We start from the raw sequence: 26,834 nt of genomic DNA, 5'->3' as shown, positions 1-26,834 counted from the left end.
ACTGCCTGCCACATAGGAGGCGCCACATACAAGTTTGCAGGGAGAACGAATGGCCCTGGCTCTAAAGCTGCCTGCTCTGCATTGAAACCCTGGGGCCCCACGGGTGGGAGAGCCTCCCCCGGGAGTCAGGCCTGGTTGTGCCTCCATGTGCCCATCTGTGCAGGGGGCTGAAATGAACTTGGGGCGCTGTCTGTGTGAAACCCGCTTCCCCTAATACACAAAAGTGCTTAAAGCAGTATGTGCCCCTGGGCCTTGGATGTTCTTTTAAAAAAATATCAGGATGGGGGCCTTCCCTTGGTGGTCCAGTGGTTAAGACGCCAGGCTTCCAATGCAGGGGGCGCTGGTCTGATCCTTGGTGGGGGAACTAAAATTCCACATGTTTCTCAGGATGGCCAAAAAGTTATTTAAAAAAATAAATAATAAAGATGGTGATAGGTATTCTGAGGATTGCGTCTAATTGGCCTAGAGGAAGGGAAGAGGGGCGTGGGCCAGGGCGGGCTTCAGAGGCCCAGGGAGGACGGAGCACCAGGTCCACCCCTTCTCCAGAATGAGGAAGGAGGCCCAGCGTGCACCCAGACGGCTGGCCTTTCCTCCCTGGCCCGCCCTTCCCCAAGGCGCCCACCTCATCTCTGAGCTCTTCTGCCGTCAACCTGTCAGGCCGGGCCAGGCAGGTCTGGGGATGGGCGGGGAGCCCTGAGCCAGCATCTTTTCTCCTCCTCCACCCCGGAGCTGGCGCACAGGCCTAGAGAAGCTGGCCCAGCCGGTAACCCAGGGCGGGAAGCCAGGGGGTCCCTGGGGGGGCGACCCCCACGACGAGGGAGGCCCCTCCTGCCCGCTCCCTGGAGCCCTCCCCAGAGTGGCCGGGCTGGGGTTCCTCCCTGGGTGAGGGCGGGGGCGATGCCGCCTCGTGGCCGCTGAGGCCCTGCCATGGCTCGCTCACTCACCTGGCGCTGCTGCCCCTGGTGTCTGACCGAGGACGAGAAGTCGGCAGCCCGGATTGACCAGGAAATCAACAAGATCCTCCTGGAGCAGAAGAAGCGCGACCGAGGGGAGCTGAAACTGCTGCTTCTGGGTGAGTCGGAGGCCACCCAGGGCGGGGCAGCCTGGGAGCCCACTTTCAGGATGAATTGACTGAGGCTCGATTCCTCCTCCCAGGGAGTGAGCTGTGGGCCCGTTCCCTTGGCCCAGCCACCTCCTGGGAATCTGCAGGGGTGGAGGTGGCTCAGTTGGGTGGCCCAATTCTGGCCTGGCTGGCCCAGCCCACCCTACAGGCTCCTGAGTCATGATAAGGGAATGAGCTGCCCAGTGCTGGGACCTCCAGCCTAGCCCTGCGACCGTGGAGAGTCCAGGACCCTTCCGTCCCTCTGAGGGCTTGACCTGGGTTTGTTCTGGTGGTTTATCAGGACAAGTCCCATGGGGAAAGCGTGGCCAAGCACCTTTGATGGATTGATTAATTGATGGATCGGTTCATTCATTCAAGATGTACTGCATAATTCCTGGAGGTGGGGTACAATAGCAGGGGAGATGGAGTGTTGTGTGTCCCTGACTTTAGGGACCTCAGCTTCTGGTGACGGAGCCAGACCATAAGCCTGTAAACTAACAAGTAGATAAAATAATTTCCGGCAGCAAGAAGAGGAGGTAAACAAAACCGTGTGGGAGCTGGGGTGATTCGGGTGTGACGGATTGGAAGGCTCTGAAGTTGTGACCTCTGAGACCTCACGTCTTATGGTCCACATGTGTCCACTCCAGAGAAGGCAATGGCACCCCACTCCAGTACTCTTGCCTTGAAAATCCCATGGACGGAGGAGCCTGGTAGGCTGCAGTCCATGGGGTCGCTAAGAGTCAGACACGACTGAGCGACTTCACTTTCACTTTTCACTTTTATGCATTGGAGAAGGAAATGGCAACCCACTCCAGTGTTCTTGCCTGGAGAATCCCAGGGATGGGGGAGCCTGGTGGACTGTCGTCTATGGGGTCACACAGAGTCAGACACAACTGAAGTGACTTAGCAGCAGCAGCAGCGTCCACTCCCCCAGCCACTTTGCCCTGTGTGTAGCCCCTCAGGCCTAAGCCCAGGGACCCCAACCTCGGAGGGTCTCCTGGGAATGCCTGAGCCCTGGATGAGGGCTGGGGAAGGCCCTGAGGTCCCCAAATCCCACCGGCCTGCCCTGGGACAAAGGGCAGGGCTTGGTCATCTGGATAGCTGCCCTGTCTCTTCTCTTGCTCAGTGGGAAGGGGCAGCCCTCAGGGGTGGAAAGAGAGGAGAAAGTGGGGCACAGCACCCCAGTGAAGCTGTCTGAGCCTGGAGGAGGTTTTTATTTTGTTTTGGTTTTCTGACCTCGCCATATATGGCGTGTGGGCTCTTAGTTCTCTGGCCAGGGATCGAACCCATGGTCCCTGCTGTGAGTCTTCCTTTGGAAGTCGCAGGAAAGTTTTAATTAAGACTTTAATAACTATCTCTATTCACTTTCTAAAATAACTAGGCTTTTATATATGATATGGTATTTACTATTTTTTTTTACTTTCTTTTCTTCATTTTTATTTTTATTTTTTTAAGGTATTTACTATTTTTTAATAAATAGAGCTATGTAGGCTATTCTTTTGTGAGCTCTGGTTATTGGTAGCTTCCAAAGAATTTGTCTGTTTCCTTGAAGTTTTCAAGTACAGAGGCGTACAATTGTTTCTAACATTCCCTTGTCATCCTTTCATGTCTGTAGGATTTGTAGTGATGTCTCTTTTTTCATTCTTTGTCTTCTCTTCCTTTTGGGGAAGCTAGGAGCTCAGTTGGGCTAGGGGTTTGTCAGTGTTAGCGATCCTTCCTTGAACATCTCAGGTTTCTCTAACCATACCTCAGGACCTCTGCACTTGCCGTTCTCCCTGCCGAGGGTTCTCAGTATCCCCACAAGCCTTTGCCTGGCCGGTGGGTCTCAGCTCAAGTGCTGCCTCCTCAGAGACATCTTCCCTGATTTCCCTGGCTTCAAGGTCAGACCCGTCCTTCTTCCTCTGCCCAGTTTTTCTTCATAGCACTCACTTTGTGACACACTGTCTGGTATTTTCCTGTTTCCTTGTTCACTGTCTGTCTCTCCAGTCACACAGCAAGCAACACAGAGGTAGAGACCATGTCCATCTTATCCACTCCTGCGTCCTCAGCATTTTTCAGGAGTACAGCGGCCTGGTCATGAAGGCATACTTTATAAATGAGCAAATGAATGAATGAATCCAGTTTCTGGAGTGATTTTCCCCCGAGTTATACTGTATCTTCCTAGAGCTGGTAGAGTCCTTTGCTCCACTGACTCCTGGACAGCCAGCCCCAAATCAGGAAGACGCTTCTGCTCGTGGTGGGTGGGGGGAGGGGAGAAGGGAGGTTGTTCACATGTCCAAGCACTGATGTGGCCCTGTGGACAGCCTGCTGGACTGTGGTTTCAACCACCCCCATCCAAGCCCCAAGGGCTGCCTCCACACCCTCCCTCCTTAAAAACAGGAATTGAATTTAAAAGTTTTTTTTTTTTTTCCTGGGAGGTGGTTGATCCTTTTGAGGAAGAAGCCCAAGGGACCAGGGGTCTGTCCCTGGCAGGTAGTCACCATGTTGAGAAGGGGGAAGAGTCTGAAGCAAACAATTAAAGGAGCCATCTCTGGGACTTCCCTGGTGGTCCAGTGGTTAACACTCCAAGCTTCCACGGCAGGGGGTGCAGGTTTGATCCCTTTTTGTGGAACTAAGATATTGCATGCCATGCAGTGTGCCCCCGTCCAATAATAATAATAATAATAATAAAGAAGCCAGCTCTGTCTGTCCTATGTGAGGTGGGAACCATTTCTATCCCCAGATGGGGAAACCAAGGCCCAGAGAGGTGAAGCAACTTGCCCAAAGTCACAGAGCCAGGACTGGAGCCTAGAATTCTGGTTCCACACTGTTGACTGCCCTGCGAATGTGCCCCCACAGAACCCCAGTGACAGATGGGGAAACTGAGGCCCAGGGAGGTGGCAGGATTGGGTCTGGGGTCTGCAGCTGGTTTGGAGGCAGAGCTGGGCATGGAAGCTGGTCTGTGTGGTCTCCAGCTGCCCGGGCCTGACCCCCTTGGCCCCAGGAGCTCCGTCTTCCAGGAGTGGACGGTGGCTTGGGGGCTGTGGTTCCCCATGGAAGGAGCCGCCTGGTGTCTTGTGATGCCTGGGACTTGGCGCAGCTCCTGGCCTCTGCATTTCCACTTCCTCTCCCGTGCCCAGGAGGAAGCGGCCACTTCCCGTCTGGGCTGCGAGGCTGTGCCAGGTGGAGACAGCTCTCCTACATTTTTCAGCGTCATTTGGGGAGCTTCCTGAACCATACCATGAGAGGCTCCTGAATCCTCAGTGGTTCTAGGAGTCACGGCTGGAAAGGTGAAGTATTTCAGACTTCAGGTTGGGACTCACACGTGTGTCATGAAACCCAAGTTGTGGGTGGCTACCAGGCTTTTTTTTTTTTTCTTTAATGAAACAGTGCATCCCAACAAAATTAACTGTTGCTTGATGAGATCTCTGTTTGTGCTCCCAGAGGAGCAGCTCACAGGAAGGTCAAAGAATGCAGTCCCCTGCCGTAGGTCTCACTGCCATTTTGGCAGCACCCAGAGGAGCCAATGAGCTTCTGAGTGTGTGGAGAAAAGACCTATTAACTGATATTTTGATGATGCCTGACTCAGCCTACCGGCCACATCCTATTTTGTTGGTGAAGGATCCACAAGGGTTTGTTTTTACTCCTCTGCTTCTCCATTAGCTGTGTGACCTTGGGAAAGTCACTGCACCTCTCTGAGCCCCCACATCTTCACTGTGAATGGGAACACAGCGGGAATGTTTGTGAGGATCCACCAAGGTCAGTCAGAGAGGACTTGGGCTCAGGGTCTGGCAGATACTAAGACTTAAATCATTGTCGCTGGGAAGACCCGGATGATGACAATGATTCAAGCAGCACCTGGGGAACTTCCCAGAATGATCATGGAAGAGCCCGAGAACTCTGGACTCAAAACTGGGTTTTAGTCCCAATCTGGCCACTCACCAACTGCAGGACCCAACCAATCTGGGACTCAGTTTTTCCACCTGAAAAGTGGAGCCAAGGGCCATTCCTCTTGTGGACTTGGGGGAGCTGGTGCATGGGCCGCCCACCACACTGGGAGAGGGAGGTCAGGGTGGCAGAACTCACAGCCATCTCTACCATCTCCAAATCGCAGAAGCATCAGAGACCAGCCTATCTCAGACTTTCCAGGAAGAATAGTGGTTAGGACTCCTCGCTTCCATTGCAGGAGATGTAGGGTCAATCCCTGGTTGAAGAACTAAGATCCCACGTGCCATGTGATATGCCAAATAAATAAATAAATAGAGCTGTTAAGAAGCAGAGACCAGTCCATCTCCCTAGGTTTCCCAGTGGGAGGTGAGGTGGGTTTATCTCACCGACTGTGATAGTCAGATGTCCCATTGCAGGAATATTTAGTGAGTTTGATGTATCTCTGTCCTGAAACCCAAGGAATTTCAGAATCTAAGCCAGGTGGCTCCACACGGATGGTGTCTGTTATTAATTTGTTTATAGTACACATTTTATTTATTTAATTGTTGGCCATGCTGCATGGCATGCAGGATCTTAGTTCTTCATCCAGGGATCAAACCCATGCCGCCTGCATTGGAAGCATGGAATCTTAACCACTGGACCACCAGGAAAGTCCTGGAAACTTTTTATTTTGGAATCACTTTCAATGGACAAAAACATGGCAAAGACTGCACAAAGAATTCCCAACTTCTGAACAGCTTCCTCTATGATGACTTCTTACATAAGTGCCATGGGCTGTCATAGCTGAGATATTAACGTGGGAACTGTGCCCTTAAGTTTCTGTGAACTCATATCCAAAGTTTAGATTTCACTGGTTTTTCCACAAATACCCTTTTCTCATTTCAGCCTCCAACGCAGTATCTCACCTGGTATTTGAGGGGTTTTCCCCCCCACTTTTTTTTTTTTAATTTTGGGCCCAGGGAGCTCAGGTCTCCACCTGCGAGAAGCCATCATCATGCCTCAACAGCAGAACTCACCCCCCCAACTTTCTTAACTTTACATTTTGAAATGCTTTCAGAGTTCTAGAAAAGTTATACTGGATTCTTCTGAAAATGTTAATATTTTATCTCATGCCCTTTATTCCCTCTCCATATGCATACACATATACACTATATATATCTGTGTGTATATATTTGTAATTAACATAATGTATGTCTATAGCTTACTTGCTATATATTTATTTTTTTAAATGTAGTTGCATTTAAAAATATTTATTTATTTGGTTGCTGTGGGTCTTAGTTTCAGCATACAGAATCTTCAGTTGCAGCATCAGATCATTTAGTTTGGGCATGTGGGATCTAGTTCCCTGACCAGGGATTGAACCCAGGACCCCTGCATTGTGAGTGCAGAGTCTTAGCCACTGGACCACCAGAGAAGTCCCGCTTTGCTATACATTTATATATTTAGTGGCAATGGCAACCCACTCCAGTACTCTTGCCTGGAAAATCCCATGGATGGAGGAACCTGGGTGGCTGTGGTCCATGGGGTCGCACAGAGTCGGACACAACTGAAGCGACTTAGCAGCAACAGTATATATTTTTAAAATTTTATTTATTTTTAATTGGAGGATAATTACTTTTCACCTTTTTATCCCCCAAATACTTCTGTGGGTTTGGGTCCCACTAAAAAGGAAAGACCCCCAGGACGATGATGAGCGGCTGATGCACGTGCTGCAGTCTTGTCTCTGTCACGTCCCACCAGTGTTTCCAGTTTCCCCATGAATGTCTTTTCAGGTAACAGAAAAGTGATTATTTTTCTTGGATCTCAAGTGCAGTAGTGCCGCCAGCCTACCGCTCACTGCCCTCAAATGTGCTGGGAGTAGGGAGGGCCTGGAGCCCCGCCATGAGTGATACGAGAGAGCACGCTCTCTTCTGCCACTTCCCGCACTCCCTGCCTCCTCCCCACTATGTTCCCATTGCTCCCGGTTCCTCTTTCTGGCTCCAGCCAGGGTGCCCCTTCCCTTTCTGCGGCTGGTCTCAGTTCCTCCTGCATGAGTGCCCCCGCCCTTGGAGGGACCCCACGCCAGGGTCCCCCAGGGGCTGGCAGGGTAATGGAGGTGTGGGAAGAGGCCTCCTGGCCATGTACCTCTCACCTGGCTGTCAAGCCCATTTCACAGATGAGAAAACAGAGGCTCCAAGAGGGAGATATCGGGGCTCAGACAGCAGCAAGCCAGGCCTTTCTCTTTGAGCTCCTGGTCCTGGGCTCTGGAAGGTTATAGTGTTAATATCACAGACCCACTCCTGGCTTTTGGGCCATGCAACCCTGCACTCAGAAGGGCCCTGAAGGTTCATCCTGCACTTGGCCCTGGAAATTCTGTAGGTGAGCCTGCAAGGAGCCTCATCCCACTCTGTTCCACTGTGAGGTTGTGTGGGTTCTGTCTCACTCCACTTGGCCACCTGGGTCAGCCTGAACCATCTGGCTAGTGGGAAGTCCTCCCTGCAGTAACCAGAGGGCACCTGTGAGCACCTGAGTCAGGTCCTGCTCCTCCTCTGCCCACAGCCTTCGAGGCTTCCATCTCCCCGAGGGTAAAAGCCCAGGTTCTCCTGTAGCCCACAAGCCTCTGCATGACCAGCCGCATCCCCTCCCTGCCCTTCCCTCCTCCCTCGCCCTTGCTCACTCTGCTCCACTCACATGGATCTCCCATCTGTTTGTCAAACACATCAGGTACAGTCCTACCCCAGGGTCTTTGCACATGCTGTGTCCGCTGCCTGGTGCTCCCTTTCCCCACACCTTGACACGGGAGCAACCTTCTCAGCCTTCAGATCTCAACCCCAGTGTCACCTCCACTGAGAAGTGTTCCATGCACTTAGCAGTAGTCACTTAATCACTCTACTTGTCCTATTGTATTTCCTTCATAAAACTTCCTCTACCTGAAATAATTAGAGCAAATAATGATAACAGTAATTATAACTACGGTAAAGACTACTACTGCTAATGGTAGTGAACACGAATGTAACTCTTACTATATCAAAGCACATTCTAAGCCAGGGGTCCACAGACTTTTTCTGTAAACGGCCAGATATAAAATCGTTTTGAGCTTCTCAGGTGGCTCAGTGGTAAAGAATCTTCCTGCCATGTGGGAGACTTGGGGTCAATCCCTGGGTCGGGAGGATCCTCTAGAGAAGGAAATGGCAACCGACTCCAGTATTCTTGCCAGGAGAATCCCATGGACAAAGGAGCCTGGAGAGCCACAGTCCATGGGGTCTCTAAAGAGACAAGACTTAGCGACTAAACAGCGCACACAGTAAATCTTCTCAGCTTTGCAAGCTGGAGGGTCTCTGACTGCTCAACTGTGCTGCTATCCCCAGAAACCAGCTCTAGATAATTTATATACAACCAGGTGTGGCCGTGTGCCAATTAAAACTTTATTTGCTGTGCTGTGCTTAGTCATGTCCAACTCTTTGAGACCCCATGGACCGTAACGTGCCAGGCTTCTCTGTCCATGGAGATTCTCCAGGCAAGAATACTGGAGTGGGTTGCCATGCCCTTCTCCGGGGGAATCTTCCTGACCCAGGGATCAAACCCAGGTCTCCCGCATTGCAGGAGGATTCTTTACCATCTGAGCCACCAGGAAAGCTCATGAATACTGGAATGGGTAGCCTATCCCTTCTCCAGGGGATCTTCCCTACCTAGAAGTCAAACCGGGGTCTCTTGCATTTCAGGTGAATTCTTTACCAGCTGAGCTACCAGGGAAGTCCAGAACTTTATTTACTGACTCTGAAACCTGAATTTCATGTAATTTTCAGGTGTCATCAAACAGTGTCTAGATTCCTCTCAGCCATGTTAAAAAGGCAAAAACTAACCATTTAAAAACTGTAAAAATTGTAATCGTGAAAATAATTAGAAATGTAAAAACCATGCACACTGTAAAAATTTGCTGGCATGCAAAAACAGGTGGCTGTCAGGAATTCCTTGGAGGTCCAGCGGTTAGAACTCCACACTTTGACTGCCGAGGGCCTGGTTCAATCCTTGGTTGGGGAACTGAGATCCCACAAGCCATGCGGCTCAGCCAAAAACAAAACGCAAACAAAACAAAAAACAGGGACTTCCCCAGGGGAGTCTAGTGGGTAAGACATCAAGCTCCCAATGTGGGGGACCTGGGTTTGACTCCCGGTCGGGGAACTAGATCCGTCATGCTGCCAAGAAGACCCAGTGTAGCCAAATAAGTAGTAATGATGAAACAGAAAATCAAATCAAACAAACAAAAATGAAACAAAAACAGGCACTGACAAGCCTTGTCTGAGGGCCAGTGGTTTGTCGACCCTCCAGGACTACGTTTTCATGAACCAGTTTAACCCTCACACCCTCCAGCAAACCATGTTTCACAGGTGGAGACATAAAGGCTCAGAGCAGTGAAGGTGCTCGCCCAGGGTCACGGAGCCAGGATTGGAGCCCCACTGCCCGGGGGTGGCGGGTGCCAGGTGGCAGGAGCCCCCCAGGGGCTGAGCTGACCACAGTGGCCACCTCTCCAGGTCCTGGCGAGAGTGGAAAGAGCACGTTTATCAAGCAGATGCGTATCATCCATGGGGCGGGCTACTCGGAGGAGGACCGCAAGAACTTCCGGCCGCTAGTCTACCAGAACATCTTCATATCCATGAGGACCATGATCGAAGCTATGGAACGACTACAGATCCCCTTCAGCTGGCCCGAGAGCAAGGTGAGGCCTGTGGGGAGTGGGCTCCCTTAGGGCTTCCAGGTGGGACCGCATTCCCTCAGATCGCCTCAGTTCTTAAGAACCGCCCCCTCTAAGGTTTCTTGGGATCCTGGTGTGCAGGTAAGGCAGCTTAGCACCAGCTGGTGGCTCAGTAGGTAAAGAATCCGCCTGCAATGCGGGAGACCTGGGTTCAGTCCCTTGGTCATGAAGATTCCCTCAGAGAAGGGCATGGCAACCCATTCCAGTATTCTTGCCTGGGAAATCCCACAGACAGAGGAGCCTGGTGAGTTACAGTCCATGGGATCGCAAAGAGCTGGACAGGGCTGAGAGACTGAACGGTTTCACTTTCAGCACCAGCATGTGCCCCCACCTCAAGGGTTCCCCCGTGGACCCCCAAGGCTCAGTCATCTCTCCCTTGGACCTTATGATGCCTGGCAGGAGTCCTGAGTGGGCATGTGTCTTGTTCTAGAAGTATTATTATGGCGGACTGGTTCCTGAACCCTGCCCCACCCTGCTGAGGGAACAGTGCTATGCAGACCATTTGTCACCTCACCCTTCTTTTCTTATTTCTTTATTTTATTTTTGGCTGCACCAGACCACATGCGGGATCCTAGTTCCCTGACCAGGGATCAAACTTGCACCTCCTCCACTGGAAGCAGGGAGTCTTAACCACTGGAACACCAGGGAGTCTCCACCCTTCTTTTTAAATATTTTATTGTATGAAGAACATTCCACATGAAATCTACTCTCTTAGCAAATTTTAAGTGCACAATACAGTATCAGTAACTGCAGATACAATGTCATGAAGAAAGAATTCTAGAAGGTGTTCGCCTTGACTAAGGGAAACTTTAGTCATATCAACCCCCAACCCGTCCCCTCAGCTCATTCTATTCCCTGTATCCTTGCACTTGCTGCTTCCAGATTCTTTGTGTAAGTCGAATCATGCAGGATCTGTCCTATGACTGGCTTATCTCACTTAAAATTATGTACTCAAGGTTTATCTGCCTTGTCCCCTATTGCAGAATTTATTCCTTTTTAAAGGCTGCATAGTGGTCCCTATATCTACATCCTTATTCATTCATCCACTGATGGACATTTAGGTTCTTTCCACATCTTGGCTCCTGTAAATAACGCTGGGATAAACCTGAAAGTTCAGATATCTTTTCGAGATCCTGATTTCATACTCAGGAGTGGAACTGCTGGATCATATGGTAGCTATATGTTTAAAAACAAATTATTTGCTTATTTATTTTTTTGGCCGTTGCACACAGCCTGTGAGATCTTAGTTCCCTGACCAGAAATTGAGTCTGGACCCTCGGCAGTAAAAGTGTGGAATACTAACCACTGGGCTGCCAGGGAATTCCTGGTGGCTCTATTTTTAATTTGGGGGGAACTTCCAAACTGTTTTCCGCAGTGGCTGTACCAGTTTACATTCTCCCCAGCAGTGTATACGGGTTCTGACCCCTAAGACCTCAGGGCTGGTTCACTATGAGTCTTCTCTCCTTAGCCTGCAGACGGCTGTCCTCTCTGTATCCTCACACGGCCATCCTTCCGTTGCGTTTGTGCTCCAGTCTCTTCTTATAGGGCACTCTGGACTAGGGCCACCTTCATGACCTCATGGTAGCTTAATTACTTCTATAAAAAGATAATTCAAACATAAACAAGAGAGCCTGCTTCCGGTGCAAAGCAAAGAGGACAGATGGAGCAGAGGTTGCTGCCCCGCGCAGGGTCACCCGAACTGGTGCTCCTTGCGCGCGCGCCCCTGCTGCCCCTGCGGCCTGCAGACACGCGCGCCAAGGGGGCGGAGACGGCAGGAGGGCAGCCCCGCCCCCCGCCCGCCCTGTCCTGCTGCTCTGACCCACCCCGTCCGTCCCTTCCCAGCACCACGCCAGCGTGATCATGAGCCAGGACCCCTACAAGGTGACCAAATTCGAGAAGCGCCACGCCGTGGCCATGAAGTGGCTGTGGGAGGACAGCGGCATCCGCGCCTGCTATGAGCGCCGGCGAGAGTTCCACCTGCTTGACTCGGCTGTGTAGTGAGTCTGGGGTCCGCGGGCCGGGTAAGGGACCGGGGTCTGGGGCGGGAGGCCGTGCCTGGACACAGTCCAAAGAGACCCATTCCCAGGGATCCAAGCAGGCAGAGGGGCCCCAAGGCTGGTCAGCTTCCACTGCGGGAGTGCTGTGGGTGGTCTTGACTCCCAGATAAGGGTGTTTCTGGGGTGACATTGCTCACAGGTGACTCAGTTCCTGGGGTGCACTGTTACCAGGGTTTCACAGCTCCTGGGATGACAGAGCTCCTGGGGTGACGCTGTTTCTGGGATGTCATAGCTCTTGGGGTGATGTTTCTGGGGTGACACAGCTCCTAGGATGACACCGTTTCTGGAGTGATGGCACCTCGAAGGTGACTATTCTAGGATGACATTGCCCTGGGGTGACACCGTTTCTGGCATGAGACCCTTCCTGGGGTGATGGTGTCCTGGGCTCAATGCTGGCTTCTAGTGCTCAAGGGTATCACTGCTCCTGCGGCAGTGACTCACCTGGGGTGACACCTCCCCAGAGAGACACACTGCCCTGAGGATGAAGCTGCTGCTCCCTGAGGCTCCCGTGGCCTCAGGCTGTGCTCCTCAGCCACGTGGGACCCACAGAAATGCTGGCCCCTCTCTGGGGGCTCTCCTCCCCCAGCAGGGTTCTCATGGGGCCCTGGGTCAGGGGAAATCTGAGAAGCAAAGGGAGGTTGCAAGGCCAGCGCTCAGGGCTTCCGTCTCCACAGCTACTTGTCGAATCTGGACCGTATCACGGAAGAGGGCTACATCCCTACCGCACAGGACGTGCTCCGCAGCCGCATGCCCACCACCGGGATCAACGAGTACTGCTTCTCCGTGCAGAAAACCAACCTGAGGTGAGCACAGAGCTTGGAAGCTCTTGCAGGAGGGGCAAAGGAGCTGCAGTGCTGACGGCTGAGTAGGAGTTGTCTGTCCCAGCCCACCAAGGGCCTGTCAGGCTGGAGGAGGCAAAGCTGGGTATAGGCATCTCCATCCCCCCATGGAGTCACGACTGGGACCTGGAAGGGCCCACCCATAGCCCCCAGAGTTCTGGAAGGGGAAGTCTTTCTAGAGAAGGAGGCATTGGTCTTAGGGCATTGAAGAATGATTAGGAGTTCACTAGAGCTATGGGCTGATGGGAAGGAGGAGGCAGACTGTGGGGTCAGGGCTAGATCAGAGGGATTGATTTGGGGCTGGGAAAGCTCAGACGGTGATCTCTCTAGTGATCAATGAGGGGTTCAGGCTGGGCGTCAGGAGACCCAGGAGGAGACGGGAGTCATGATTCAGGCAGACAGGGTTGGGAAGGGTCTGGGCAGTGGCCATGAGGATGGAAATGATGGAATTGTGCAAGAAATGTTTCTGATGTAGAATGGGTGAGTGTGGGAATTAGAGCAGGCAGTCAAAAATGACTCGCTGTGAGTTTCCCATCAAGAAGATGGTGTAGATGGTAAAAACCACTGTGGTGGTGGAAGAGAGGGAGGTGTTAGAAAAGCCGATGGAGTTATTTGGGGGCAGGTTGGGTCTGAGGAGTCTGGGACATCTGGGAGATGGCTGGGTGCAAACAGGCCTGAGCTGGAAGACAGAGAGGTGTGGGGGTCCAGTATAGCCAAGAATGGTCCATGTAGAGCCATGGCCAGTGTCAAAGACCGAGGAAAGGTCAGAGAGACAAGCAACTTCTGGGATCGGCCCTTAGAGAATCTTCAGTGGCAAGATGGTGGCAGAGAGCTGTGCAGGTGTGCCTGAAAACCTCGTGTTCAACCCACTCATGTTGATCTCTTGTTTCCTTGAATGGCCCTCCCTCTTGGCTCCATGCTTTTGAAACAAGAAGGTTCATAATTGACTGTTTGCATTTGGGTCTCCTCCACTAGATGGAGAGCCCCTTGAAGTTACAGCTTGAGACTGATTCTGCTACTTCTCTGACTGATATATTTATTATGTGATATTGAGTGAGTGTGTGTGATCAGTCGCTTCAGCTGTGTCCAGCTCTTGCGACTCCCTGAACTGCAGCCCGCCAGGCTCCTCTGTCCATGGGATTTTTCTGGCAAGAATACAGGCTTGTGTTGCCATGCCCTCCTCTAGGTGATCTTTCCAATCCAGGGATTCAATCCACGTCTCCTTCGTCTCCTGCATTGCAGGTGTATTCTTGACTATTGAGCCATCTGGGAAGCATTGCTTCTCTAGTGATAATCAACTGAATGTCAGAGTGGAAGTTTGTAAATACGAGTGTATGGCTGAGAAGATAGAAGACTGGACGGACGGATGGGTGGGTAGATAGATGGGTGGATAAATGGATGGAAGGCTGGATGGATGAAGGGATGAGTGAAGGGATGAGTGGATTGTTGGGTGGATGAATGGATAGACGGATAGGTAGGTGGATAGATGGATCAATGGGTGGCTGTATGAATGGATAGATGGATAGATTGATGGATGAATGCATGAATGGTTGGGTGAATATGTGGACAGATGGGTGACTAGATGGGTGGGTGGAAAGGTGGATAAATGAGTGGGTGGGTGGGTGGATGCACAGGTGGATGGGTGAGTTGGTGAAAGTTTAGGAGCAGAAGGAGTGGTTGGGGAAGTTCAGAGGAAAGACTGGGTAGAGGAGGGGAATTTTCAGAAGGGGAAACTTGAGTCCATTCTCAAGGGAAAGGTGAGGGCAAAGAGGACAGGGAGACTCTGAGCTGGGAGGCTGGAGAGTAAGCGAACCCCACAGCTGTCTCAACCTCTGGAGCCCCACTCTAAGCCACTGCCTCCCCCATATGACTCTGGACACAGGGTCTGAAGGAATCTTGGGATCACCAGAAAGGCCGGTTTGGGGACTCAGGAGCCTCAGGCACCAGCCTGGATTTTCCTCCTGTACATCAGGGCAAGTCTTTTCTTGCTCTGAGGCTTCTGGCATTTCCTGCCTGCTGCCTGAGTAATGGTCGCATCCCTGGGTAAATGACGCAGGGTTTGTTATCAGCGACCCATATTTCTTAGAACAGACAACAGGAAGGCGGGAGGGCTCAGGTTTTTGTTGTGGTGTGTCTGGGGGTGGAGGCGAACACTCGTCCTGGGACGCAAACAAAGGGGATGGCTCTTGCCCATCTGTGTGGCTGCTGGACGCTCTCATGGTCACCCAGAGCACAGCCAATGGAAAACTGAGTTCTGGAGACATTTTGCTACTTCCCCTGGGTCATCAATCAAAACAGGGCAAGCTGAGTGAGTATGTGTCCAATCAGCCGTCCTCTACTGTGGGGTAGAAGGCAGCCCAGTGCAACAGAAGTTCAGGATAGTCCCCTCTCCTCTCTGTACTTAGTTTTCTCATCTGTAAAATGGGTATAATAGTGATGCCTACCCCATGGGGTGAAAGGCAGTCACACACAGGTGGCTAGCATCTATTCTTGCTGCTATTAATGTTGATTGTGGCATGTCCCAGCCATGACTGGGGTCTGGGGTGCCGTGTCTCAGGGCCCCTGATTGGGCCTGAGCTCTGACAGGAGATGGTTTCCCCACAGGATCGTGGACGTCGGGGGCCAAAAGTCAGAACGGAAGAAGTGGATCCACTGCTTTGAGAACGTGATTGCCCTCATCTACCTGGCCTCGCTGAGTGAATATGACCAGTGTTTGGAGGAAAACAACCAAGAGGTGAGGTGCCACTGGGGATGTGGGGGTGCCGTCTCCCCTGCCCTTCTTACTCCTTGGCCCTCCACTGAGCAGGAAAGCCTACTGCCACTCTTGAGGGAGTCTTTGTGTGTCTGGCGTGGCTTTGAGCTTCACTGTCCACTCTTTTGTGGCCAGACCATTGAACCCCAACACACAGATCCACAAGTATTTGTGAGACAAGGACCCTGGGGACACACACACACACACACACACACACACACACACAGTTGGATACTCAAGCTTCAAGGCACACCACCCTATTCCCACACCCTGAAGCACAGTGTGTGCTGTCCTGGGAGTAGCGGTCATGCTGTGGGCATGGGGCTGTGTCCTGTTTTTATTCAGGATTCTTCTCCTTTTCATGAATTCTCCTCCTAATTCAGCTTCCCTAGTGGCTCAGCGGCAAAGAATCCACCTGCAATGCAAGAGACGCAGGAGATGCAGGTTGAATTCCTGGGTGAGGAAGATCCCCTGGAGGAGGAAATGGCAACCCACTCCAGTATCCTTGCCTGGGAGATCCCATGGACAGAGGAGCCTGGCGGGCTACAGTCCATCGGGTCACAAAGAGTCAGACACGACCAAAGCACGGTGGAGGTTGGGCACACTATTATCTCTGACATGTGCACTTTTCAGGGTTAAAGTTTCACATAGACAGTTTCAGGATCCAAGGGTCAGGTGTTATAATTTGTACTTTCGGGCTGAGTCAGATAGAATCAAACTGAGTCAGATAGAATCAATTTGAGGTCATTCTGACACAGATCTTGCTTGAATCGAGCCACACACAACGTCCCACTTTGCTGGGGCTGCAGTGATGAAGTCCCACAAATTGGGAGGTAGGGCTGGTCGTGGGGAGTGGGTGGTGGAGCTGAAACCGCAGAAATTTATTGTCTCGTGGTCCTGGAGGCCAGAAATCCGAGGTCAAGGTGTCAGTGGGGCTGTTTTTTTCTGACCCTGTGAAAGAGAATCTGTTCCAGGCTCTCCCAGCCTCTGGTGTGCTGACACTCTTTGGGGTCCCTTGACTGGAGAAGACACCACACCATTTATGCCTCCATCTTCACATGGCCATCTCCCTGTGTCCTATTTTAAAAAATAATTTAAAAACTTTTTTGGCCATGCTGCGTGGCATGTGAGATCTTAGTTCCCCAACCAGGGATGGAACCCTCGCCCCCTGCATTGTAAACACAGAGTCTTAACCACTGGGCCACCAAGGAAGTCCTTTGATTTCCCCTTTCTATAAGGACAGTGGAGTCAGAGCCCACTCTACTCCAGTGTGACTGATTCTTAACTAATTACATCTTCAAAGACCCTATTTCCAAATCAGGTCTCATTCTGAATTTCCAGGTGGACATGAATTTGGGGGTGGAGTACACTAGCCCAACCAGTTCAGGCACAAAACAATCTTGGGCACACACAGGCAGCTGGCCCCACTGCCCTGAGTCCCAGCCTGGCGGGAACTGGGGAGCCTCAGGCTGCTGGATGGTGGGCTGCCACCCCATCTCCGCCTGCGGGGAGGGCTCCTGTTCAGGCCAAGCATCCATCTGGATCCATGACCAGCCTGTGCCTCCCAACCCAGAACCGAATGAAGGAGAGTCTGGCCCTGTTTGGGACCATCCTGGAACTGCCCTGGTTCAAAAGCACTTCCGTCATCCTCTTCCTCAACAAAACCGACATCCTGGAGGAGAAGATCCCCACCTCCCACCTGGCTACCTATTTCCCCAGTTTCCGGGGTGAGTGGTTCTAGAACTTTCTATATCCTTCACTTCCCAAAAGCAGCTCCCAAGAGAGACGCTGGTTCAGGCCACACCTCAGCCTGGAGTCACTGGGGTTCCAAGTGCAGTCGGACAGACCTGAGCTCCAGACCCATCTCTGATCTCTGCCAGAGACCTCTGAGTCTCAGCTTCCCCCTCCGTCGAATGGGGAGAAGGTAACAGAAGCCTTAATACTGGGTGCCGAAAGCAGCAGGAATCTCCCCCTCATAGTTTAGGAGGCCAGAAGTCTGAAGCAGGCCCCTCCTGATTTCCGGCGGTCACTGTAATCCCCAGCATTCCTTCACTTGTAGCTGCATGTCTGCAGTCTCTGCCTCTGTTGCCACATGACTCTCTGTCTCTGTCTGTCTCGTCTCTTCTTTCTTTCTTTGCTTTTGGCTGTGCTGGGTCTTGTTGCTGCATCTGGGCTTTCTCTAGCTGTGGGGAGTGCGGGATATTCTTCGTTGTGGTGCACAGGCTTCTTGTTGCGGTGGCCTCTCTTGTTGTGGAGCACAGGCCATAGGTGCATGGGCTTCAGTAATTATGGCTTATGGGCCCTAGAGCTCAGGCTTAGATGCCCTGTGGCACGTGGAATCTTCCCAGACCAGGGATGGAACCTGTGTCCCTCTGCACTGGCAGGCGGATTCTTATCCACTGTGCCACCAAGGAAGTCCCACTTCTCTTCTTACAAGGACACCAGTCATTGGGTTTAGGACATGACCTAACCTAGTGTGATCTCATTTCAGCTTAACCAATTACACGTGCAAAACCCACTATTTGTATATAAGGTCATATTCTGAGATTCTGAGTGAACATGGATTTGATGTATTCACCAAATTGTGAGTTTTGTGTATTCATCCTAATACACAATCAACCACAGTAAGTGAAACCCTTAGCATGAGCTTGGTGTGTAAGTCTTGATGATGTCACCACAGGTGTGCGGAGAAGGCAATGGCACCCCACTCCAGTTCTCTTGCCTGGAAAATCCCATGGATGGAGGAGCCTGGTAGGCTGCAGTCCATGGGGTTGCTAAGAGTCGAACACGACTGAGCGACTTCACTTTCACTTTTCACTTTTATGCATTGGAGAAGGAAATGGCAACCCACTCCAGTGTTCTTGCTTGGAGAATCCCAGGGATGGGGGAGCCTGGTGGGCTGCCGTCTATAGGGGTCGCACAGAGTCGGACACAGTCGACTTAGCTGCAGCAGCAGTAGCAGCCACAGGTGTGACTGCTGGTCTGTCAGAGCCTGTGTGGCCAGTCTCACCCAATCTTACCCACAAGACTTGAGGTCTGGGTGACAGATGTCAGCTTGTTCCAGGAAGGTGGCCTGGACACTCTTCTCCCTCTTCCTCGAGCATCCCCTGGGCAGTTCTGGAAGTGGGACCATGGCTTGGAGAGTTTGGAAACAGGGATAAAGTAGATCGTTTTGAGGATGGTTTGTTTTCCTTCATGTCGCAGGGAACCCCCATAACTCATCCTTTTCTCCCAGCCACAGAGGCTGGAGCACCCTTTGCTAACTTCTGACTCATGGTCTTCTCTCCTCTCTACTATATAATATTCATGACAATAATAATAAGCCAATAACAGCTAATACATCTAACACTGATGGAAGCACCCTCGTGTACTGACTTGTTAAAAATGGTCATTAAAAAATCGCTGTTCAGTAGCACTCATGCTTCTCACCACTATAGAGATGAGGAAACTGAAACACAGAGAGGTACAGTTATTTGCCAAAAGTCACACAGCAAGTGACTGGCAGAGGCAGGATTCCCACCCAGGTTTCCTGGATCCAAAGCTGGCAGGTGGTAACCACTATGGAACCTGCCTTTCTGACAGAATGATGATAGTATAGACTCCTGAAAGCTTCTCTTATTGAACACGGAGCCCTCGACCTGATTGTACTGAGTCTTCACAACACTTCAGGGAGGCCTAGGACTGTTATGATCCCGTTTTAAACAAATGAGGAAACAGACTCTCAGAGGTTAGGCGGATTAATAGATAAGGTAGCCCAACTTGTAAGTAGTGGAGGCGGGTCTTGGGGGGTTCCAGAAGCCCTTGACTCACTCTCTCTCTTTATATATATATTTCATATATATGTGTGTCCATGTGTATATGTATATATGTATACATATGTATGTATATATGTATACACACACACACACACACGTATATGAATGAGAGATGGGTGGGCTGGAAATCCCATGTGTGCCTCACCAGGGCAGCCATCCCTTCCCTTCTCTTTCATCTCCCCAGGATTTCTTTCTCTGGACCTCCAGGCTCCAAGCCCAGCTAAGAGAGAGGGTCTTTAACACGGTTCTGTGCAGTCTCAGAGACCAGCCTCATTGGTCCATTCCAGGCCATGTGACCCAAATAAGCCTACCCCTGAGACTCCTGCCGGCTGGGCCTCAGTCTTGTGAATGGCTAGAAACACAAAAGATGGTGGAGGCTGGCAGGAACCCTGCCGGATGGTTCCTGCAGCCCCGATGTTGTCCAGAGTCTACTTTGGTCCCGGGGTGGGGGTTGGGGGGTGGGGGGGGGGTGGGCTCTCACCTGCCACACGAGCCGCGTGCTCTGACTGCCCACCCCTGTCCCCAGGCCCCAAGCAGGACGCGGAGGCAGCCAAGAAGTTCATTCTGGACATGTACACCCGCATGTACGCCGGCTGCGTGGACAGTGCCGACGGGGGAAGGAAGGGCTCGCGCTCCCGCCGCCTCTTCAGCCACTACACGTGCGCCACGGACACACAGAACATCCGCAAGGTTTTCAAGGACGTACGGGACTCGGTCCTGGCCCGCTACCTGGACGAGATCAACCTGCTGTGACCCAGGCCTGCCGCTCCGAACTCGGACCCGCGAGGGGCAAGTGGAACCTGCGGGCAGTGGGCGCGGGGTGGGCCGGCTCTCAGCTAGTCCAGAGGCCCCATGTTGCTCCAGCCCCAGACCCAGGTGGAGGAAGGACCACGAGTGAGCCGGCGTGGAAAGCCGGTCGCTAACCCCTTCCTTCTCCGCTCCTCGTCAGGACAGCCTCTGGATCCCCCTTCCCTCGACTCGGTTTACCTCCTCTGAGAGAAAATACAGTGGCCGTTTAGGAGGCCAAGGTGCAGGAAAGGGAGAAAAGAGTAAGGGATCCAGAACTTGGGTGGGTGGGGCTCTCTCAGGACCCCCACCTATAGGCATGTCCTCTCTTAGGCAGAGACCCTTTGGGGCTTCCGTGCCAGCCCCGGGATAGGGGGAGTGGTCCTTCATGCCGGGGACGCGGGATCTGGCGCCCCCTAGCGGACAGGAGCCGACATCCCAGCCTGAGGTCTGAGGAGCTCAGGGACTTCCGTTTTCTTAGGAGAAAGAGATGCCCTTTCAGAGCCTCTTGGCTCAAAGCGTGTCTTACCTCGGTTTGCAGATGAAGGAAACCGAGGTCCACAGGCATCCGCCTTCATTCCCAGGCTGGAAGCCAGGAGCACTGCATCTTACAGCCTTCTGTATTTTTTCCCTCACCTTCTGCATGGCCCCTTGCAGGGTGGACATTAAAGAAACGACATTCTGGAGACCTTTGGTTTCTTAGGGGCGTCCTGTTTAACACCCCACCCCCTAGCCCTGGCCCCCGCTGTCCTGTCGCAAGTCTCCTGTCCCAGACAGGGTAGCAACATGGCAAAGGAAGGAAGAAGTTCTACTTGTCCATCCGCTGTGCAGGGCACAGAACACAGAGCTCTGCGGGACTGTGTGCACTTTAAGCCAGGAAGTGAAGTCCAGCCTCTCTCTGTGACCATGGGGTCGTATTAGCGGGCCCTCTGTTGCTGCTCACCCAAAATTCCAGCAGCAGCCACCAGCCATCTCTGATGGAGACAATGATGACTCTATTCACCATATCCTGGTCTCAGGCCAGTCCTATGTGGCACAAATCCCATTGCCCCCATTTTACAGATGAGGAAATGAGGCACATGAGAAACTGAATAATTTGACTGAGGCTACACACCTGAAGATGGCTGAGCCAAGACTCTATTATTCATTCAACAGTTTTTTGGTTTCTTTTAAAAATTTTTTTCCTGCATTGCGCAGTGTGGGTGATCTTAGGTCCCCAACCAGGGATTGAACCCGTGCTCCCTGCAGTGGATGCCCAGAATCTTAACCAATGGACCACCAAGGAAGTCTGTTGTTTTAAATTTTTTTTTAAATTAACTATTTTCAGAAGTCTTAGGTTTATAGAAAAATTGTGAAGACAGAGTTGCCTTATAAAACCATATCTGATTTCCCATATTATTAATATATTAATATGGTATGGTGGCTCAGACCGTAAAGATTCTACCTGCAATGCCGGAGACATGGGTTCAATCTCCCGGTCAGGAAGATCCCCTGGAGAAGAGAATGGCAAGCCACTCCAGTATTCTTACCTGGAGAATCCCATGGACAGAGGAGCCTGGCGGGCTACAGTCCATGGGGTCACATGAGTGATTAACACACACAAACACTGAAACATTATTAACTGAAGTCTACTCTATATTCCCATTTCCTGTGTTCCCCTAATGCCCTTTTTCTGTCCTGGGACACCACCCAGGATCCCTCATGACATTTTGTCATCGCATCTCTTTAAGGTCCTCTGTGCTGGGATGGTTTCTCAGACTCTCCTTGTCTTTGATGACCTTGACCATTTTGAAGAGTGCTGGTCAGCTCTGTGGCTTGTCCAGGGCTCCAGTAATGAAGTACCTCAGACAGAGGGACTTAAAACCACAGAAATGAAATCTCTCAGAGTTCTGGAGGCAGCGTCTGAGACTAAAGGGTCAGCAGGGCTGAGCTCCCTCCAGAGGCTCCACGGGAAGGTCCTTCCTGTCTCTTCCTGCTCCTGGTGGCTCTGTGTGTCCCTTGGCTTGTGGTGGCATCCCTCCAGTCTCTGCCTCTGTCCTCACATGGCCGTTTCCTCTTGTGTGTGTCTGTGTCCAATTTTGCTCTTCTTACAGAGACATCTGGAGGAGGAAATGGCAACCCACTACAGTATTCTTGCCTGGAGATTTCCATGGACAGAGGAGCCTGGTGGGCTACTGTCCATGGGGTCACAAACAGTCAGACACAACTGAATGACTGACAACAACAGGGACACCAGTCATACTAAATTAGATGAACCTGACCTCATTCTAACTTGATTGTATCTGCAATGATCCTATTTCCAAAGGTCATATTCCTGGATACCATACCTGGGTTAGGACCTCAGCCATCTCCCAGCAAGTGTTTTGTCAGACGTCCTTTAGTTGTTTTGTCCAATGTTTTTTCTTGTGATTAGACTGAGGTTTAATTTTTTGATCAGGAGAGCAGAGAGGAGAAGAAAATTTTGGCCCATTATAGCAAGAGTGCAGGCATGTGTGCTAAGTCACTTCTGTTGGGTCTGACTCTTTGTGACTGCAGGCTTCTCTGTCCATGAGATTTTCCAGGCAAGAATACTGGAGTGGGCTGCCATGCCCTCCTCCAGGGGATCTTCCTGACCCAGGGATTGAACCCTCATCTCTTACATCTCCTGCATTGGCAGGCAGGTTCTTTACCACTAACGTCACCTGGGAAGCTGCTATAGTGAGAGTACATGCTGTCAACATGACCTTGGTTCCCTGTCTGAGTCAGGCACCCAACTCTTTAGAACCTATTTAAGATGGAGGGACTTCTCAGTGGTTGACTCTGCATTCCAATGCATGGGGCCTGGGTTCAATCCCTGGTCAGGGAACTAAATCCCACATGCCACAACTAAGATCTGGTCCAGCCAAATAAGTAAACAAGTAAGTAAATAAATTAAAAAAAAATAAAACCTTTGTAAGACAGAAACTATCAAACCTCCCAAAGCAGGGAGACTAGCCATTAAGACTCTCATGAGTCTGAAGCACTTTTGCTTTCATGGGCTTCTTCCTTGATAAAACAATATTTAAAATTATTTTTTACAGCCCTGTTGGTAGAAAGAAGAATGAAATCCAGACTGGGTTTGTTGTTATATATTCATGATTAGCTTATTCATTTTCCTCTTTGGATCTTAAAAGGGAATGAAAATTAACACATTTCATGGACCCCTGAAAGTGCTGTGAGCCCTAAGCCTGAAGACTAAGTTGACCTTGAACCTAGTACACAAACCCCGTCATCCCACGAGTGATGGTTCTTCACGCCTGTTCCATGCATATCTCTCCATCCTCCCTCCCTGCCCCTTCTGCCTCTTGGAAGTGAAAGTCAGGGTGGGTTGCCATTCCCTTCTCCAGGGGATCTTCCTGACCCAGGGATCGAACCCTCATGTCCTGCATCTCCTGCATTGCAGGCGAATTCTTTACTGTCTGAGTCACCAAAGAAATCTGCCTCTTGGTTACTTTGATTTTCCCTGATACAGTACCATTTCATTCACATCTTTCTAGAATATAAAGACTTTTCTAGGGACTCCGAGCTTCCAGTGCAGAGGGCTCGGGTTCCACCCACTCGGGGGAGGTAAGATGGCACATACCTCCCATGGCACTGCCAAAAACAAGCAAAAAGACAATACTAATAAAGCTTAAAAGCACATCAGAATTGTAAAAAGCAAAAGACAACACTCACTTCTAAAAAGAAAAAGTATAATGCAACGTGAACACCTATTAAAAAAAGTTAGAAATGATCCCCGTGTATTTAACATCCACTGCTGCTGCTAAGTCGCTTTAGTCGTGCCCGACTCTGCGCGATCCCATAGACGGCAGCCCACCAGGCTCCTCCGTCCCTGGGATTCTCCAGGCAAGAACACTGGAGTGGGTTGCCATTCCCTTCTCCACTAGGTACTCACATTTCCCTATGTGTCTTGTAAATGTCTTTTCTAAAGGGTTTTTTTTTTTTTTTTTTAATTTTTTGGCCCCACGGTATGGCTTGTGGGATCTTTGTTTCCCCACCAGGGCTTGAATGAGGGCCCCTGGTAGTGAAAGCTCGGAGTTCTAACCACTGGACCACCAAGGGCTTCCCTGAAGCTTTTCATTTTGTAATCATTTTAGATTTACAGAAGAGTTGCAGCAATAGTGCAGAGTTCCAGAACACTCTTCACCCAGCTTCCTCTGATGTGAACCTCTTAGGTAACATGCTACAAATGAGGTTATAGAAGCCGAGGAATTCACATCAACCATCCTGCTATTACCTAACCTCTAGACTTGCTAGAATTTGGCCAGTTTTCCCTCTGCTGCCCTCCGTCTGGGCCAGGATTCCGCACTGCACCTCCTGATCTTCGTTTCCTTCCTGGCTGATGGCTCCTTAGCCTTTGTCATGGCCTGTTTAAAGAATGCTGCCTGGTTATTTTGTAGAACAGTCCCACAATTTGGGTTTGTCTGAGGTTTGCTCACAACGTGATTAACGCCATGTATTTTGGGCAAGAGTCCCGCAGGGTCCCTCTCAGACGGGTGGATCCCTGGTAGGGAAATGCCTCATCACAGATGAGGAAATGCTACCTGTGTTTTTTTTCACAGTTGGTTCATTTGAGTCATGACCCAAACAAAGCCACATGTGGCATCTGGTTGCTGTTCAGTTCAGTCGCTCAGTCGTGTACGACTCATTGGGACCCCACGGACTGTAGCCTGCCAGGCTCCTCTGTCCTGGAAATTTTCTAGGCAAGAACACTGGAGTGGGTTGCCATTTCCTTCTTCAGGGGATCTTCCTGACTCAGGGATCGAGCCCATGTCTCTTGTATCTCCTGCCCTGGCAGGTGGATTCTTTACCACTGCACCACCTGGGAAGCCCCTTGGTTTTTCTATCTCTTAAGAAGCTTTTCACCTATAACTATCACCCAACCTTTTTTGTGTGCCATTTATTTGTTGAATAAATGAGATCATTTGTCTGGTAGAGTTTCTCAGCTTCCTAACTGGTGGATTGCTTTCCAGGTGTGGATCAATGGGCTACTCTATGCCCTGTAATCCCTGTGAATGATCTGCCTAGAAACCTGGACAGACTTTCTAGGTGGTGGGAGCTCCAGCAGATGACACATAACATCTAGTTGGTTTTCTCTCTCTGTGTTTCTGTGTGTCTCTCTCCATGAGACATGTAACAACACAACAGCCAGTTGCTTCTCTGTATGTGTGTGTTTCTCTCTCTTCTCATTAAAATTGACTGGTGGGTTCAGGGGGCATCGGTCTGACTCATGCATTGTGAACTTCCCGATGAGAAATTTCTCTCTCCTAACAATCTTAGTGGCCACTGATGATCATCACTTACATACATCATCTGGGGTTGCAAAAATGGTGACTTCGAATACTTGCATTTCTTCTGCATTTGTTGCCTGGAATTTTTCTATTCAACAACCCAGCTCACCCAAAAGAACTGAAAGCAGGGTCTTGAAGAGATATTTGTACACCCATGTTCACAGCAGCATTATTTCTAATAGCCAAGAGGAGGAAGCAATTCAAATGTCCCTTGAGAGATGGATGGTTAAACAAATATGGTCCATCCGTACAATGAAATGTCATCCAGCCCCAATGAGGAAGGAGACCCTGACACACACTACAACATGCATGAACCGTGGGGACCTTATGCTCAGTGAAGTAATCCAGACACAGAAGGACACACATTGTCTGAGTCCACTCACAGGAGGTCCCTGGAGGAGTCAGATCCACAGGGACAGGAAGGAGATGGTGGGGCCAGAGACTGGGGGAGGAGGAGGGCGAATCACTATTTCATGGGGACAGAGTTTCTGTTTGGGAAGATGAGAAAGCTCTGGAGGTGATGGTGGTGGTGACTGCGATACAATGTGAAGCTGCCTCAAGCCACTTTGGGCACTTAAAGATGGTTAGTGATAATTAATGCCACATGTGTTTTACCACAATTAAAAAATTTTTTTTAATGTAGTATGATCAAAATATCTTTCCCCTATCAAGTAATTGGTTACCCAGAAATAAAAACTGTGCAGGAAAGAAAGGCTTAATGCCTGATTCTTGATTTTCTTTAGCAGTTTTCATAATAATGAGTTAGTTCCTAAATAGCCACAAAAGATCACCAAAGGGTTTTATTTTCTCCTTCGTGTCCCTATGAACTCATGGATGTAACATTAGGTGTGTTTCTACACACTGTACATCGTATTCTTCCCTTTGTTGTTCAGTTGCTCAGTCGTGTCCGACTCTTTGCGACCCCATGGACTGCAGCACACCAGGCTTCCCTGTCCTTCACTATCTCCCAGAGTTTGCTCAAACTCATGTCCATTGAGTCAGTGATGCCATCCAACCATCTCATCCTCTGTTGCCCCCTTCTCCTCCTGCCCTCAATCTTTTCCAATATCAGGGTATTTTCCAATGAGTTGGCTCCTCACATCGGGTGGCTAAAGGATTGCAGCTTTAGCTTCAGCATCAGTCCTTCCAAAGAATATTCAGGGTTGATCTCCCTTTAGGATCAACTGGTTTGATTTCCTTGCTGTCCAAGATGCTCAAGAGTCTTCTCAAGCACCACAGTTCTAAAGCATCAGTTCTTCGGTGCTCAGCCTTCTTTATGGTCCAGCTCTCAGATCCATACATGACTACTGGAAAATCTATAGCTTTGACCATATGGACATTTTTCTGCAGGGTGATGTCTCTGCTATTTTCCTTCTCTGGCCAATGGAAGCCTCTGCAAGTTGGCCCCTAAGTCCTTGTGATATGATGCAGTGGTCTTAAGAGCTCATAGTTCTGGCATTGTGAGACGCTTTCTGATCATCTCATACTTCACAGCCCCAGCCTTGGATCCGGGTG

At 50.6% G+C, this 26,834-nt stretch overlaps 1 protein-coding gene and 1 non-coding gene across 3 annotated transcripts; one reads left to right on the top strand and one right to left on the bottom strand.

Moving 5' to 3' along the window:
* Positions 1–815: 815 nt before the first annotated feature.
* GNA15 (G protein subunit alpha 15) lies at positions 816–20,679 on the top strand. 2 transcript variants are annotated; one of them, XM_068980235.1, is made up of 8 exons: positions 816–1,072; positions 9,541–9,725; positions 11,604–11,758; positions 12,493–12,621; positions 15,262–15,391; positions 16,983–17,136; positions 19,751–20,013; positions 20,552–20,679. In XM_068980235.1, exons 1-7 carry the CDS (start codon positions 928–930, stop codon positions 19,975–19,977), a joined length of 1,125 nt encoding a protein of 374 aa, XP_068836336.1. In that variant the 5' UTR covers positions 816–927; the 3' UTR covers positions 19,978–20,013; positions 20,552–20,679. The 2 variants fall into 2 exon arrangements, with proteins under 2 accessions (XP_068836336.1, XP_068836335.1); XM_068980234.1 differs by having other exon boundaries at positions 19,751–20,673.
* Positions 6,371–6,443, bottom strand: TRNAV-CAC (transfer RNA valine (anticodon CAC)). Its single transcript has one exon. It is a non-coding gene; the product is annotated as a tRNA-Val (tRNA).
* Positions 20,680–26,834: the final 6,155 nt, after the last annotated feature.

This window comes from Capricornis sumatraensis, chromosome 9 (genome assembly GCF_032405125.1).
Source record: "Capricornis sumatraensis isolate serow.1 chromosome 9, serow.2, whole genome shotgun sequence".
In the NCBI taxonomy this organism is placed as follows: Eukaryota; Metazoa; Chordata; class Mammalia; order Artiodactyla; family Bovidae; genus Capricornis; species Capricornis sumatraensis.
This window is presented reverse-complemented; position numbering and strand designations above follow the sequence as displayed.